Here is a 16241-nt window from a genome sequence, read left to right as displayed (position 1 = left end):
GTTTTTTAGAATTCAAAATTCAAATATTTGTTACACTAAATGCTAAAGTTCTTTGTATTCTTGTTTACGTGTTAATTATAGACAAAAGTTATTGTAGAGCAAAGGAAAAAGGATATTTGAAATACTCTTGCTCATTTTGGCATAAACAAATCTTTGAGTTTGCTTTTTGTTTTCTTTTGATATATAAATTATTGTACAATTAAAATGTAAGTGTAGACATTTTTTTAATTTCTTGTTTTTTGTTTTGTGTTGTTGTATTTTTACAGTATTTCTTTGCTTTGTTTCTTTCTATTTTGTATTTTGCTTTTATGTTTTTTAAATGGTAAAAGTAATCACTGTTTAGCCTCCTTTCTTTGACATTAAGTTGGTTGTGTGTGTGTTGTGTGGGGTTGCGTTTCGCTTCGTGGGGGATGCAGGATGAAGAATGCAGGACATGTGTCTACTTGGTGCTGGTGGTGCTGATGCTATTGCTGGCAGCCGTCTCGCTGTTGCTGCACTGTTCGATGACGCTGTTACCCTCCGCCTCGCTGCTGGTTGTGGTCGATGAGGCAGTGTCCTCATTATCATCATCCACACCGCCTTCTTCATCATCATCATCATCATCCTCGTCATCCTCATCATCGTCCTCGTCGTCGTCGTCATCGTTGTCGTCGTCCGGCACATAGACCGCCTCATTCTCAATCAAACGCATGTCCATGTCCATGCTGTCGAATGAATCGGTTATGACACTATCATCATCAGTCGTTGTCTCATCCTCCTGCCCGGACGTATCGTTGTCCAGATCCATGTCATCATCGCCGCTCTGTCCCTGCTGCAGCGATGGTGACTCCCCGCCGGCGGTCAGACGCATCTCCTGCATCAGCTCCTGGATCAATTCAGTCTCTATTTCGGTGACGCCCAGATTCAGGTGCTTCTTGGTCACATCCATCAGCACATTCTTCACATTGCGGGCCAGCAGACGCAAATGCTCATCGCTGCACACATTTGGATTGGTCACATAGCGTATGTAGTCCTCCAGGTAGTGAGTGTTGAAGCTCTCGCGGCACGGCTCACCGCTGGCGAACTGCTGGTGCGTCAGCAAAAGCTGATTAATCAGCCAGTTCCTGCCGCCCTTCAGCACCTCGATGGCATCTCGCACACACTGGCGACCGAGCTCAAAGTTACGGAACAGCGGATAGGTTATGGCACGGCGTAGGAAGGCCACCAGGACATCCCTGTAGTTGTCAAACTGCTCGTAGTAGCAGAACAGAGGGCACAGAATGCTGCGCGTCCAGGCCGACTCGCAGGTGGGATCGTTATTGGTGGTCCGCACATCGTAGCAAATGGCCAGCATAATGCTAATCAGGCCGCAGTCGATCTCCTTTTGCCTGAGCCTCTCCAAGGGGCTATCTTGATCAGCTGGCTCCTCGTCCTTCTGCTGTTTCTGCAACGCCTCTCGACTGAGGTTGTGCAGCAGATGGGCCTGATCTTGGGTCATGGAAGTTTCGAAGATTTTGGGCTTGAAGCGCAGGGGATTCTGATGCCCGGACGGAACCTGTAGCTCCACAAAGTTCATTTTGTATTGATCGCGCGAAAAGCGTTTCATTTCATCGACAACACGATCCTGCCGACGCTGAATGGGGCTAAGGCGATGGGGCTCCAATACACGGCAAGTGGATTTATCCACCTTAAGGGAAAGGAGAGTTAGTTCAGATGTTAGATTGATTTCTACTCTACTTACATCGCTAATATCCGGCGGTCCATTGTATTTGCTGGCATAGCCATAGCCAAAATGATTTGTTAACTTGTAGATACGCTCGCTTCCCTCGAGCTGCAATTGGCACTGATCGGTGATGCGTTTGAGTTTCCATTCCTGAACAAGGGGCTCTTTGTCTGGCAGATACATGGCATCTCCCATTGTGGGCAGCCGCAAGAAGGTGGCAATGTACTCCTTGCGCACGGTCTTTGGTTTCGGGGCGTCGCCAATGCTAGAGGAGGCTCCGCCTCCTCCCCCTCCTCCTGATGAACCATCTCGAGTGGTGGCCGCTGTGGCAGGCGGCAGGCAGCGTAGGCATAGCTGGTAATGATTATCCTCTGGATTGAATTTTATCAGCAGTGTTTTCAGCTCTCGCAAATCAAATGTGCGTCGGCTGTGGAATCTGTTGAATACAAAGGAAATGCCATACATACAAATACACGATATGGATAATGGTTGGATAATGACTCACTTGTACAGCTTGACATCGGCATAAAAGTACAAATCATGCGAGTCAATGAATATATCGCAATTCCTTATGCGATCCACATGTAATTCCTCCGATCCACACCCCTCACCCCCCTGTGCCAAGGCAACCACGACCCCGCGCCCAGGCTCTGCTTCTGCTGCTTCAGCCTCTGCTGGTGCTGCTGCTGCTGCTGGTGTGGGCGAGTGGAATGGCTTCTCCCTGGCATGGGGGTGTGGTATCACAAGGGTGCACGTGTTCTCCTGATAGCTGTGTGTGATCTGTCCATATAACATCTTTTTATTTTAAAGCGTTTAACTACGTTTTAACTACTGTTTTTTAGTGTAATTTTATTTATTTTAATGACCAGTCTGCCCGTATACGAGAACTTAAAAAATGGCACAAATCGCACAAATACTTGATTTCAATTTGACCTCAGCCCGAAAAGTACCGAAGAAAATACTACAAATCGTGGTATTTTTTAGATACAACTTTCGAAAAAAGTCAGATCTAGTATTATTATACAAATTTTTTCTCACGCGGCACCGCTTTTACCGTCTATTAAATTTCTTCTATGAAATGTATTTAATAGAATAAAGAAGATAGGCATGCCTGAAATATGGTGTTTTGAGCAGGCCTTGTGATGGTTAGATTCAAAACAAAACGCTTATTAGATCCGCCTATCGCACACAACTACCGATATTTTGTTTGAACTCCACTGTGCACCATCAAGTAGGATATAAATAATGAAATAAGTCATGAAATGAGTGCCAATTTGATTAAAATTGAGAAATTAAACGCTTTGTTGATATATTCCGCAAAATTTGCTGCCATCAAAAATGTATATTACATATTTTCCTCGGTATATTTGGAAAATGTAAAGGTATTTTTCTGAGGGTCAGTTGTAGATAATTCCGCGGTCACTCTGATCCCTGTGGCACAAGAAAAATATAGATTAAAAATTAAAAAAAAAAGCCTCGCGTTGCAGCGTTAGGCACCGGTTAGAGAGTGCAATCAAAAGAGCGGCGTTACATTGTGCCCAGCTGCTGCTAATCAAATCAAACTCCTGTGCTGTTGTCCCCCCAAATTGTGTCGGTCGTGGCGTTCGCATAGCAAAAATTTCTATAACAGTTCTCAATCAATCAATACCTCTCTCTCGCTCGCTCGCTTTTTCTGTCTCTCTGCCCTGTCTTTCGCTGTACGTGCGTGCTGCTGTGTGTGTGTCAGTGTTTTTCTGTGTGTGCGTGTGTGGTGCTGGTGTCGTCCACTCCTTGGGTGCATAATTAAATTAATCAAATAAATAAAAAATCAACGTGTTGAAACCGAAAAGAGCAGCCGTAGTGCAACAACAGCTTCAACATGACCATGGCAGGGCAAACAATCAACGACAGGCTGCTAGCAGCCCGTCACAGCCTTGCGGGCCAAGGACTGGCCAAGTCCGTCTGCAAGGCCACTACTGAGGAATGCATTGGACCGAAGAAGAAGCATTTGGATTGTAAGTGCATGCAAACGATTTTTGGGGAAGGGGAAGTTGGTGCCAGTGGGAAGAAGAGGCTGAAGGCAGATAAGCAAGCACCGTTACATTTCCTAGTTACAACAGTTACACACACGCAGCGTGTGCAGAGGATAGAGAAGAAAATATGTCTTTGCCATTCATTCACACACACACATACTTACTTTCAGTCTGCCTCTCCCACTCTTTCTTACACGCCACTCCTCTCCCACAATTTTTTTTGGGGATTTGTGTGGTGTGATAAATTACAGTGAGTGCCAAAAGTTTATGTGACATGGCGAAAAATATATACCCAATCCCCAAAAGCCCTTTTATGCTCCCTCTCGCTGCCTCTACTACCCCTCCACCACTGCACCTGTATCACACAGCTGTGTTTGTGGGCTCTATTCAGCATTAGGCTGCTCCTCTTTTCATCCCTTTTCTCTCTCTGTCACTCTCACTGCTTAGACGCCTCTCTTTCTAATGTTACGTTTCAGCTGCTCTTTCCCTCTCTAGGCTAGGCTCTCTTTCTAGTGTTACGTCACTTTCTCACGGCTGCACGTGTGTGCCTGTGTTTGTGTGTGTGTGTGCCTGTCGAACGCCTACAAAAGCCGCAATTGTTAGTGGTTTCGCGGTGTCATTGTCTTGTAGATTATGCACAAAATTTTCCCTCATTTCGTGCACTTTTGTTTGTTGCTAATTTGGACATAATTCTTATTACATTTTGTATAATTTGTAATCAAACAATTTATAAAGTTTTTTTGGTTAATTTTTGATAGTACATTCGGATCCCCGTCCACATAAAGAGCAAATTACATCTTTGACGATAGTCACTTATCATAAGACATAGAATCCACAAGATCTTTTATTTCCAATTAGTTCTTCCCTCATATTTCGTCTCTATTTCTGTTTAGCAATCAGCCGATAATCACTTGATGACATTCTTGTTGGATTCTGGTTTTTTTAGAGCTAATTTCTGGCTCTCTTTATGGCTCTATGCTCGTCTTGACCTGTTTTCTGAGCACGTTTGCAAAAAGCGATGACTCATGCGAAGAAAAAAGAGGCCAATATCATTATTTGCCACATAATCAGCACCACCCGCAGCCAAAGACACTTCACTCTTCTGCATTGTCTTATTGGAGTATGTGTCAACGATAGAAAATAAATGATTTCCATTTCTGGTCCACCTAAAATTCCCCACACAGCGGGTGCCTCCCCCTCTCACAGAGCGCCATGGGCTTTGTGAGAATATTTTTATGAAGAAAAGCTATTGAAAATTTATGCTCAAGCTCTTTAAAGGTTCCTGCAAGCTCAATTTCTGTAATCAATCGTTTTTTCTGCCTGTTTAAACCTGATTTGTAGTACTCGTTTGTATGTAAAGACCTACAACAGGTAGAATTTCTGCATCAAACTTTATTTGTTTTACCTTTTCTCTCTGTCTCCATCTCCCGTTCTGTCTGTATAAATAAAACAAGTTAAGATTTCACAGAACTGGCAAGAACGGAAAGAAGTAAAGACGAAACTCTACCTTAAAGTAGAAGAAACGCTTAAAAAGTAGAAGAAACCGCCGTTAAAAAAGAGCTTTAAACAAGGGGAAACAACTTGTTAAATTAGCTCTCAATGGGGAGTCTCCCATTCGGATCGCTTTATAAGAAAATGCAGCTGTGACCTATTTAAATTTTACTTTCATTCAATTGTCTACCAAAAAATAGTAATCAATTGTCTATAGTTTTATAGAAATTAAAGATCTTTAGATTTTAGGTTTCCATTACTTGTTGACTTTTATTTCCCACTTTATTCTCAATAAAATGGACAGTCAATAGGAATCATTCCCATTCCCATGAATAAAACTCAGTAAAGACCAACGTAAATTGATCAATTTTCCACATTTCCTATTGCATTGCCATTTGTTATGCATTTATTATTTGTGTGCCCTTCCTCACTATTTCCCTCTCTCTGTCGCTTGCCATGAATCATATGTGTCGTCTCCTAAGTTGATATTCCAAAGCAAAGCAAAAGCAAACATCTGGATGTAACGCCCCTTCGAACAGCATTTGTTTATTGTTTCTGTCAGAGTTGTTGCTAATTGAAATGGGAAACCCAGAGAGTGAGAGAAATGATAGAATTTCTTATCAAAGCTTTTCCGTTTCGTCTTGGCTTTGTGGCTGTGTGTAGGGTTTGAGTCTGTGTTTCAGTGTGAAAGCGAAAGATAAGCTCAATAAAATACAAAATACGAGTCGCGACCGATAAGAGAGTGGCGTCGGTCGGCCCAGCAAACAGCGTTGATTAAAATTATACATTGTTTATATGACATTTTTTATGATGATTTTTAAACGATTGCTTCAAGCGTCTCTAACCTTTGGTTCTATTTCTTCTATTTCTTTGCAGATTTGGTGCACTGCACAAATGAGCCGAATGTCTCGATACCTCACTTGGCCAACTTACTTATCGAGCGTTCACAGAACGCCAATTGGGTGGTGGTCTACAAGTCGCTGATAACCACACATCATCTGATGGCATATGGCAATGAGGTTTGTATCTCGTCTTATCAGTACTCAAAGAGGGGGGCGTATTATATAGATAGAGCATTCCATTAGCAGGAGATTTAAACCCGACTATCGTACATGAATGGCAGCTGCTTGTGTCGAATGTTTCTTTTCTCTATGGGTACATTTGTGAGTGAAACAATATCTTTCGATGAAAGTTCCCTAGTGGATGAGGGTATTAATCATGTTGTTCCTTTTTACTTTCATTTCATTTATCATATTCCACTCGAGTCTTTCCATTCGAAATCATTGTGGGGCGCGCAATATTCTCTACATTTTAAAAGGTCATGTCTTTGGGTTTGTCTTATGCCTTTTGTTGACTCTCTTTTTTTATTTAATCGATTGCTGCGTGCTCTCTTTCGTTCTCGGAGCTTATCTTTAATTGTTTTTCCTCTCTCTGTGGTTTTATTTGTTCAGTCTTTTCGTTTGGGGTGTTTATTTGGCGACATAATTGCAAGCTTCCTCCAACCGATGGACAGCCATATGTAGGGGAGGGAGGGTCCAGCTCAAGTGAGAGATTGCGCCACAAATGAAATTCGATTGCTGGAGGGCTTACACAAAAAAGTTGAAGATGCTTGGGATGTACATATAAAAATATGGGCACGAGAATGGAAGCACAATATTTATATGACCAGAGGGCATGCCTTGTGCTCTAATGCAGAGAGAATTTGGCACTAAAAAAGATTTCGTTAGTTTTTGGAAGATGATTTTTATAGGAATATTTTCTATGAAATAAGATGACTCTCATTTTCTACCAGCTCGCAAATCATATGAAAATTTGATATGGGTTTTGACCAATTTAAATTGAATTCTTAATCTTTAATCTTCATTATCTCTCTATCTTTGCATCTTTACAGCGTTTCATGCAATATTTAGCATCAAGCAACTCTACATTCAATCTCAGCTCCTTTCTGGACAAAGGAACAGTGCAAGGTATAAAGATATTGCCCTTAACTAATGCTCAAAAAATCCCACTAACCATTTCCATATCCATTTCCATTGATTGAACAAATGAATTCATTTAAAATTATAAAATAAAGCTTACATTCTGTATTCCTCTCTCTCTCTTCTTATCTCATGCTGCGCAAACGTTTGGCTTTTACTCATTTGTAATTTTTTGCATAAATTTAACAAATTTAATTAATAAATTTTTAACAACAAAATGCGACGCTTACTTACAAAAAAAAAAAACACATGCAACATTCATATACAACAACAACAAACATTTACTGGCTAACAACTCGAATCGAAATACTACAAAAATATCAAAACTAAATATTCCAAAGCAGATGGTGGCATGGGCGTTCCAGGTGGCAGAATGGGTGAGTATATTGCAACAAGCTCTGCTATGTGGGAAAATTGGCTCTCAAATACTCTCCTTAGTTTTTGCGGGGGCTCTTAATTTATCTTTTTTTCCTGGTTGTGTGACTAATTTTCGTTTATTAGCTAAAAAGAAAATCAAAATTTACTAAAAAAAATATTAATTCTTGTTTTGGCCTTGTTTAATATCTGTGTTTGTTTATCACTTATTTTTCGATAAGAACTGTATTTAATATTAATTCATATTCAACAGGTTACGATATGTCCCCATTCATACGACGCTATGCCAAGTATTTGAATGAGAAGTCGCTCTCCTACCGAGCCATGGCCTTTGACTTTTGTAAAGTCAAACGAGGGTAACTACTAGTATAACATATAATATAATGCATATCGCATGACTAATTGATATTTGTTTATAGCAAAGAGGAGGGCTCGTTGCGCAGCATGAACGCAGAAAAACTCTTGAAGACTTTGCCAGTTTTGCAGGCACAATTGGATGGACTTTTAGAGTTTGATTGCCAGTCCAATGATTTGTCCAATGGTAAGATAATACCCAACCAAATATAAGATTTATTTAAATGTGTGTTTTTTCTAGGCGTTATTAATATGAGTTTCATGCTCTTATTTCGCGATCTCATCCGTCTGTTTGCTTGCTATAACGATGGCATCATCAATTTACTGGAAAAATACTTTGATATGAATAAAAAGCTGGCACGCGATGCATTGGATCTCTATAAGAAGTTTTTGGTTCGCATGGATCGTGTAGGGGAATTCTTAAAGGTGGCAGAGGTACGTACACTCTTTCCTCAGAGCTGGAGTATAGATTATTAAATGTGTTTTATTTGCTTTACAGAATGTGGGCATTGATAAGGGTGACATACCCGATTTGACCAAGGCCCCAAGCTCTCTTTTGGATGCCTTGGAGCAGCATTTGGCCACACTGGAGGGTCGTAAAGTATCTGCTGCCAATACGCCCACACAGTCTTCAAGGTGTGTTCTGCATTTTGTGGAGTATTTATTGTTTTTGTGCTTAGTTTGCATTTTAACTATTGAATTATTGAGTTATTTTAAGTTGGATATTCTGTAATCTTTTTTCATTTTCTTTGATTTCTTTTCCTTTGGTTTCATGTATTGGTTTCGATTTCGATGATCAGTAGCCATCAACGCAATGTAAAATCCGCTGTATCTGCACTTTCTTCTACCAGCTCGGCTTTTGGCACTGCGGCCGCTTCCAGTAAATTCGATGCCACCAATGGGATTGATGAGCAGCTCAAGGCACAGGTTCTGGCCGAAGAAGAGGCCGCCATGAATCAGTACAAAGTAAGTTCTATAATATTATCGGAATAAATGAGATTAAAGATTAATATATTTGATTGTTTATTTCTTTACTAAGTCGAAGGTATCGTCGCCCACTAGTAGCGGTGCTGCTGGCTCTAGCGCTGCACTAACAAATCCATTCCTATCGTCACCGCCAGCCTCATCGGCTGGCCAGCCGATAGTTGATCTGTTTGGTGCCGCGTCGGCACAGCCCGCTGCTGCTGGAGCAGCGTCCCACCACCACCAGGCGCCACAGGCCACCACCAAGGCCTCTGACGATTTATTGCAGTTGGGCAATCCCTTTGCCGACATGTTTGAAGCCAGTGCCAATGCTGGCGGCTCTAATGCTGCAGGAGGTGCCACAGGTGCTACACTCAATGCCAATAATTTGTGGATGCATAATAATGGTAGCATGTTATAATTTTCTCTTATTATTTCCTAAGTTTTTACTAGAGTTTAATTTTAATTTACAATGCTGTATATACATATACGAATCAGTGTTTAAGTGTAGTATGTATTTCTGTTGTATCCGTATCCTCCGTAAATGGTTCAGAGCTAAGAGGAGAGCGCACACTTTTCCTAGTGGCGCGTCTTAGACGCCCGCCGCCCCCTCTATCTGTATATTGCACCAAAGACTTTCATGCACCATTTACTCTCCTTCATATATTTAGTAATCATTTTCGTATTGAATCGTATAAGTTTTCTTGATATCGATTAGTTTTGCTTACATTTTTGATTTCTTATGAATTTCTGTCTAATGTATTGTTACTTCTTCATTTTTTTCCATCACTATTTCTTTTCCAAAAAACAACCCCGAATACAAACAACGACAACGAATACCGATTACCGATAATGAATGCAAAACTTCGATACAAACTCGATAACGAACCAAAAAAATATACAAAAATATCGCAATGTACAATCGCCAACAAAAACAAAAAAAAAACACTTACAAAAACCAATACAAAAAATATGAAAAAACAGGGTTTCAATGGCGCTTCAGTCTCCTCCGCTGCTGCAACAAATGCATTCGTTTCCGATAGTAATTTCTCATCCGTTTTTGGTAACACGGAACCCACAGGTAAGTCCTTCAAAAGCCATCCAAAATACTCATTCATTCCATTAACTAAAACTGCAACCACCGCTCTTCTATAATATTTATTATACAAATATACGCTTTAAATTGACTAATTTTTGAGTGTGTTCGTCTACAATACTACTAAAACGAGATGAGGCTATCTATGTATCATTACGCTAAAAGTTAACTAATTATGGGTTTTAATATTGGTGTGTGTTTTAAAGCGCGATTAAAAAAATGTTAGCATGATGTTCATGTTATATTTAAAGCGATTTTTTGGGTTCGAAAATCAATTTCCACGCAAAATCTAGGCTTAATTTCTGTTAAGTATTCCCAAATCTAGTTTTGAGATTTTCCATTTAATTTTCAACCCCAAATGTTAGTTTAAAACTTAAGATTCATTTATATATTTTTGTATATATTTCCATATTATTTCTGTTGTATATTTATTTTAAATTGTTATCCTGTAAAATGTCTGTGTGTTGAACTAAATTCAGCATCGATGCCGTTGCCCCCCAATCCATTTTTCGATGACGCAGTCGCTGTTGCACCTGTTGCTCCAACACCCTTTGGCAGCAATAACATTTTTATGGATCAGCAGCAACAGCATCAGCAGCAGCAAGCAATGTTCTACATGCAGCAACAGCAGCAGCAACAATTGCAACTTCAACATCGACAGCAGCTACAGCAACAGCAACAGCAAGAATTTCCACCAGGTGAAACCTTTGTCCTCTCGCCACAAAAACGAAAGCCATCTGTCTTTATCCCACCATTCGCCAGGCTTTTCTTGTCTGTACAAAGCTTTTCCACCTGCCAATCTTGCTTGTAGTGCTGCCGCCGCCGCACACACAGAGAGCACTGTCTCAGCTTTCAAGCTCTGTCCTGTACAGTAGACACTCATTGACATCTACAAAAAACACGCTTTTCCCTCCCCCTCTGTTGTTGTCGTCGTCTGCTCGTCTGTTTTGTGAGTAGTTTTTTTGATTGTCCTGCCTTTGAATTTCTGAACATACTCTGTTGCGCTGTCAAATATAAGATCCTCTGTTGGGGACGGATCCAAGTGGCATCCAATCTTCGTTGTTGTTTGATTATTTTTTTTGTCTTTTTATAGTTTAAATTTTTGTGATCAATGTTGCTTTACTTAAAAGAATTTAATATTTTAATGATGTAATAATTGAATAATTTTGATGTATTTACTGTTTAAATTAAATTAATGTTTTGTGTACAAGAAAATTGCTTTTAAAGAAACGTGTCTTTAAATATTTTGGGAAAAAAGTCTCTTTTACGAGATTCCAAAGACTTTCTATTCATAGTTTTTGTTTTAATATATTCAAAATCGAACCTCTTCAACGCTTAACAATCCTGCAACATTAACCATTTTGCGTTTTGCCTGCTTTTTGTATGTAATCTAAGCCATAAATCATGTAATATTTGTCTTAATCAGTGGTTGATGGCATAACTAATCCCAAAACGCAAACCATTATTTAGGACTAACCAAAACCAAATAGTGATATATATTTTCTATATAAAAATGCAAAAAGAATTCATGTTATTTATTTTGTAAATGTTATTTTTTCTCTTTTTCTCTCTTTTTTATGTTTTTTATGTACTTAAAAAAACAACCCAAAAAAAAAAAAAAACAAAAACAACTCACATTGTCTCATTTTAATGTTGGTGGCACAAAAATCCATATACGAACATTTTCTAATTTACATAAATATATTATAATACGCTGAAACATATATCTGTGTGTTTATGCTGGCAAAAATCGAATCAAATGAACTCAAATGAACATAAAACGGGAAAACAAACTCCGACGATAACTCGACAAAACATCATCAACAAAAAATACTACTCCTGGGCTTCCATCCATCGGCTTCCATTGTCTATATCTACTATGCATATATATATCAAATATCTTCACAATGTGTTTGTCTCTGTGTGTAAATGTCTGCTATATAAACAAAATCTCGGTGCATTGGTTATCAACAACAACAACAACAACAAAAAACATCAACCATCGTGTGAATTGTGTGTACAAAAATGAAAAGGTTTTGATGCTTTGGGCGATGTATTGAAGCCAGCTTCAGCCAGCAATCAAATGAACGTTGTCGCCACCACAGGTGTCTATCCTACCGGCAACAGCAGCGGAAACAGCTCCTCGATCCTTGCACTCCAGCAGCAGCAATATCTCTTGGGGCAGCAGCAGCATCAGCAGCAAATGCCATTGCAACACCAGCAACTTCAGCAGTTACAACATCAGCAGATGCAGCAGCAACAGCCACAGCCAGCCAGCACTGGGAAGATAATTACCGGCGATTTGGATAGTTCACTAATGTCACTAGTTGATAACTTAAATATAAATAAAACGGCAAGTGCAAAGTGAGTAAAACATCGAGAAAAAACAAAAAACAAAAGCAAAATACGATCTATACTACATAATCGTATGTGCGTGCGTTCGAAAGTGAAACCAAAACAGACAAAAACATAATCGCATTTGTTTGCCCGAACTCCCCTATCTACCATTTGGAGCTGTACAAGTTTCTACCTTGATCCAACACACCCAACAACCATTGCCCCAACCCCCAAAACCCATTCGTTATTCATGTTCCATTATGTGTACATAAAATATCCATCCATATTCCAAAACCAAAAAATTCCAAATAGTTCGAAATCACGCAGAGAAAAAATTTGTTTAGAAGAATGTGTATAGAGAAATACAATTGAAATGCCGTGTTCATATCCATTACTCTCTTACCCCATTATTCTCATAGACCTGTGCAATGGAATTCACCTAAAAATACAGCGAAACCAGGTGCTAATTGGACACCACAACCAATGGCGGCTACAACTGGTGCTGGCTATCGTCCAATGGTGAGTTATGCCACTCTAACTCTCTAAAAACTCTACTCTCTACTGTCCGAACTCTACTCTAATTAAAAAAAAACAAACTACTAAATACTACTCGTACTCGTACTACTACTCGAAAGAAAGAAAGATCCAAAAACTATATACGATAATACTCCACTTTTGCCTGGAATCTGAAATCTGAATCGAATTCAATCGAAAGACTAAAATAATTCGTATATACACTAGACAATTTGTGCCGAAAATCAAATGAATAATTTAAAACCGAATGCCAGAAAAAAAACAAGAAACGATACAACAAAACACATGACAATTTTTTTTGTAAAGGTATAGAATCGAAAAAAAAAACGTATATTTTTGTAAATTTGTCGTCTTTATTTGTGAAATAATTTCGTGTCACCCTCAACACTTTAGGCATTCACCCTCATGTACCAATACCGATACCAATATTGTTTCTAAGTTTATATAATTTTCTTTTTAATTTCTGAAAAAATGCACCATGCAATATGCGATATTACAGCCTCAGCTACTTGGTTGTCTTTGATTTCCTTGTGAATGGTCTTGAAAGTTTTCTAATAATATTAATAATAATAATTTTCCTTGCCTTGTTTGCAAAATCCTATTTCAAAATCTAAATGTTGTAATATCCAAGTACCGAAAAAGTACCAAAACCAAGTTGTTGCGGCAGTTGTAAGTGTTTCTACTTTTATTTAAAATCTTGGCTAAGGTTTTTCCAAGGTTTATACCATACACCCTCCCACCATATAATACTGCACCAGAACACAAAGCACTAGGGCCCTCTATAACTTATAACTTTTGTGGCACATCCCCGGGAAAACGTAGGTCGATGAATACTCAAAAAAGAAACCAGACACAACATAATAGCAGGCCACAAAGAAACCACATACTTTCTGTGATTTTTTATTTCCTTTTATTATTTTACACTTTTTTCTTTTGCATTTATATATATATGTATATGTATCCTTAAAATATGAACTATCACTTACTTTCTTTTCTTTATTTTATGTTTGCTTTATATATTCTCAACTATCCCAAACGCATACCGCAAAAAATCGAAAAATCAAATCTAAAAAACGAACTAAATATATATTGAAACCCAACAAACAACAAATCTCACGCTGCGCCTGTGTGTGTATCAATATATATTCTATCAATCAATCAATCAATATCAATATAGGCACATGGCATGACCGTAAGTCCAGCGCCAATCACAATCAATCATCCGTATATACATGCTAGTTATCCTGTAATGCCAAATTATATGCAGGTAAGATGATGCAACCAAAAAAAAACACCCCCAACGAAATCAACATACCATAAAGAACTCCACAAAAACCAAAACCAAATAATAATTACAAAAAAAATATATATAGTAAATATATATAATTTTGATTTCGACCTGAGTTGCCGTTTTATCGTTTTTTAGTTCTTTGATCATTTTTATTTATTATTTCGTTAACCAACCTTTTAGTTTCCCATTCGTGACTATCAATCGAATAACTAACATCTTCAGCACTACTACTATAAAGCGATATATACGCCAGTTAAATCTCCTCCTAACTCTTGAAGCAAAAACCATCTGTTCTATCCTCTGAAAGCCACAAGCGTGTGTTCTGTCTATCTATCCTCTTCTCCTGATTCTGGTCTCTAAAAGTGTTGCACTTTCTTTAATGATTAAGTTATTGTTTTTTCCCCCGTAGAATTATTCATTTAAAAACCGAGTTACTGTAGAATCTCCACTAACTTTCGTATGTAGACCACTGTTTTTCCCCACCAGCTCACGGCGGCCTAAAAGTCTACTAAAAGAGAGAGAGAGAGAACTGTCTCTACCCTCTACCACTGATATATATTTATATACTTTGTAGCCGTTGCGTCTGTCCTAGCAGTTTAAGAAGTATATGAATTCTCTCCCTACCAGTGCATGCCGTTTTTTGTTTCGATTATCATTGTGTTCATTGTACTAACTCCTATTTTTGAATGATTCTTGTAGGGGATGCCGGTGATGGGGCAAGCCCCTTTGACTGGGGTGCCACCGACGATGATGTCGGCGCCGCAAAGTAATTCCTCAACGGCAGCTGCAGGAGCGACGGGAGGCATCATGCAGCCAATGCAGCCGACGCAGAATGGGAGCGGCAATAAAAGCGTACCACTGGATCCATTTGGTGCGTTATAAAGGGGCACTCATCCAAGCCACACTCACACCCACACACACTTTAAGCGCTCTAACCTCATAGAAAGCAGACAAACACCCACACACATAATAAAATATTATAAATTAAATATATATAAAAATATATATTGAAAAATTCAAAATGTTTACACTACGCTACACAGAAAAGCTAAAGCAAAAACAAATGTTTATGGAAAATGGCACTAAAAGCTAAAAGAATGGAAAAGAAAAGATTATATTATAATGTTGAACGAAAAAAAAAAAAACAAATGCTATATACATACAATATATACGAGTATATATATATTTTATATTATTACTATTTAAATGAAACAAAAAGAAAAAATAAGTTTGACTATTTATATGTATACACCAATTTATATACTATGTATGCTAAAAAGAACGAATGAAAAACGAAACAATTTCCGTAAATAGCTAAAAAGAAAAAGAAGGAAGAAAAGTAGTCTATGTGAAATATACCTACGAGAACTCTACGATAAGTCTAAGCAAAAACCTGTAGTTGTGTCCTACGCCAATCACACGTTCAACTTTCTAAATTATGGAATACTAGTGGAAAACACTCTGTTAACTGTCGCAAAAAAAGAGAGGAGAAGCCAGCGCCCCGAACCCCAATTGCAATATTTTAATCCGTCTATTACGCAAATTTATAGTTTTTCTGTTATTTGTGGTTAAATATACTATATACGAGTATGTACTATGTTTTTTAAAACTGTTGTTAAGCAAATTATAATTTTGTAACTCAAATAATTGTAAATGCATTCCAAACTAGTTTCAATTTTGTCCAAATTTAATTTGCAAAAGTTAAAACATTTCTAATTGTTAAGTATTATTTAAAAAAGAAACTAAAGCAACGCTGAAGATTGATGCAGTAACGTGTGCTGAAAAAAACCGCGGCGTATATTTGAATATGTGTTATATACTCTAGAGCCATTTATTTAATTGCTTCGAAAACCGACAGCACATCAAGATACGTAGTTCATTTGAAGATTGTGTATATACAAAAGAGAAAAAACAAACAGAAAGCATGAGGCGTGTGCGTAGGTTATTTCCTATTGTCCCACCCACACGCTGAACTATGTCTAAATAAACATTTACATATAAATTATAAAAAGTATTTTCTGTTATTTATTTATTATTTTTTTGTTCTGCGTGTGGACCTGGACGGAGCATGCCGTTTTACAATTTTCATTATATCTATCCCACCACC

At 38.4% G+C, this 16241-nt stretch overlaps 2 protein-coding genes across 21 annotated transcripts; one reads left to right on the top strand and one right to left on the bottom strand.

Annotated features, from left to right (window-relative positions):
* Window positions 1–257: 257 nt before the first annotated feature.
* On the bottom strand, window positions 258–2596 carry LOC117898683 (protein SHQ1 homolog). 2 transcript variants are annotated; one of them, XM_034808287.1, is made up of 4 exons: window positions 2208–2596; window positions 1721–2138; window positions 617–1666; window positions 258–580 (listed from the first exon to the last, which is right to left on the bottom strand). In XM_034808287.1, exons 1-4 carry the CDS (start codon window positions 2495–2497, stop codon window positions 440–442), a joined length of 1899 nt encoding a protein of 632 aa, XP_034664178.1. In that variant the 5' UTR covers window positions 2498–2596; the 3' UTR covers window positions 258–439. The 2 variants fall into 2 exon arrangements, with proteins under 2 accessions (XP_034664178.1, XP_034664177.1); XM_034808286.1 differs by having other exon boundaries at window positions 258–1666.
* Window positions 2597–3106: 510 nt separating this feature from the next.
* On the top strand, window positions 3107–16136 carry LOC117898682 (phosphatidylinositol-binding clathrin assembly protein LAP). 19 transcript variants are annotated; one of them, XM_034808273.1, is made up of 16 exons: window positions 3107–3696; window positions 6082–6224; window positions 7097–7172; window positions 7526–7561; window positions 7813–7915; window positions 7979–8100; window positions 8155–8348; window positions 8413–8549; window positions 8765–8879; window positions 8953–9283; window positions 9862–9957; window positions 10452–10670; window positions 12006–12336; window positions 12729–12828; window positions 14021–14110; window positions 14834–15016. In XM_034808273.1, the coding sequence occupies exons 1-16, from the start codon at window positions 3561–3563 to the stop codon at window positions 15014–15016; spliced, it is 2412 nt and encodes an 803-aa protein (XP_034664164.1). In that variant the 5' UTR covers window positions 3107–3560. The 19 variants fall into 19 exon arrangements, with proteins under 19 accessions (XP_034664164.1, XP_034664158.1, XP_034664174.1 ...); XM_034808267.1 differs by having other exon boundaries at window positions 8717–8879; XM_034808265.1 differs by having other exon boundaries at window positions 3108–3696; window positions 8714–8879; window positions 14834–16136.
* The last annotated feature ends 105 nt before the right edge of the window (window positions 16137–16241 follow it).

The sequence above is a fragment of the Drosophila subobscura genome, chromosome O, assembly GCF_008121235.1.
Source record: "Drosophila subobscura isolate 14011-0131.10 chromosome O, UCBerk_Dsub_1.0, whole genome shotgun sequence".
NCBI lineage: Eukaryota > Metazoa > Arthropoda > Insecta > Diptera > Drosophilidae > Drosophila > Drosophila subobscura.
Note: the sequence above shows the minus strand (reverse complement) of the source record. Positions and strands in the feature narration are given on the sequence as shown.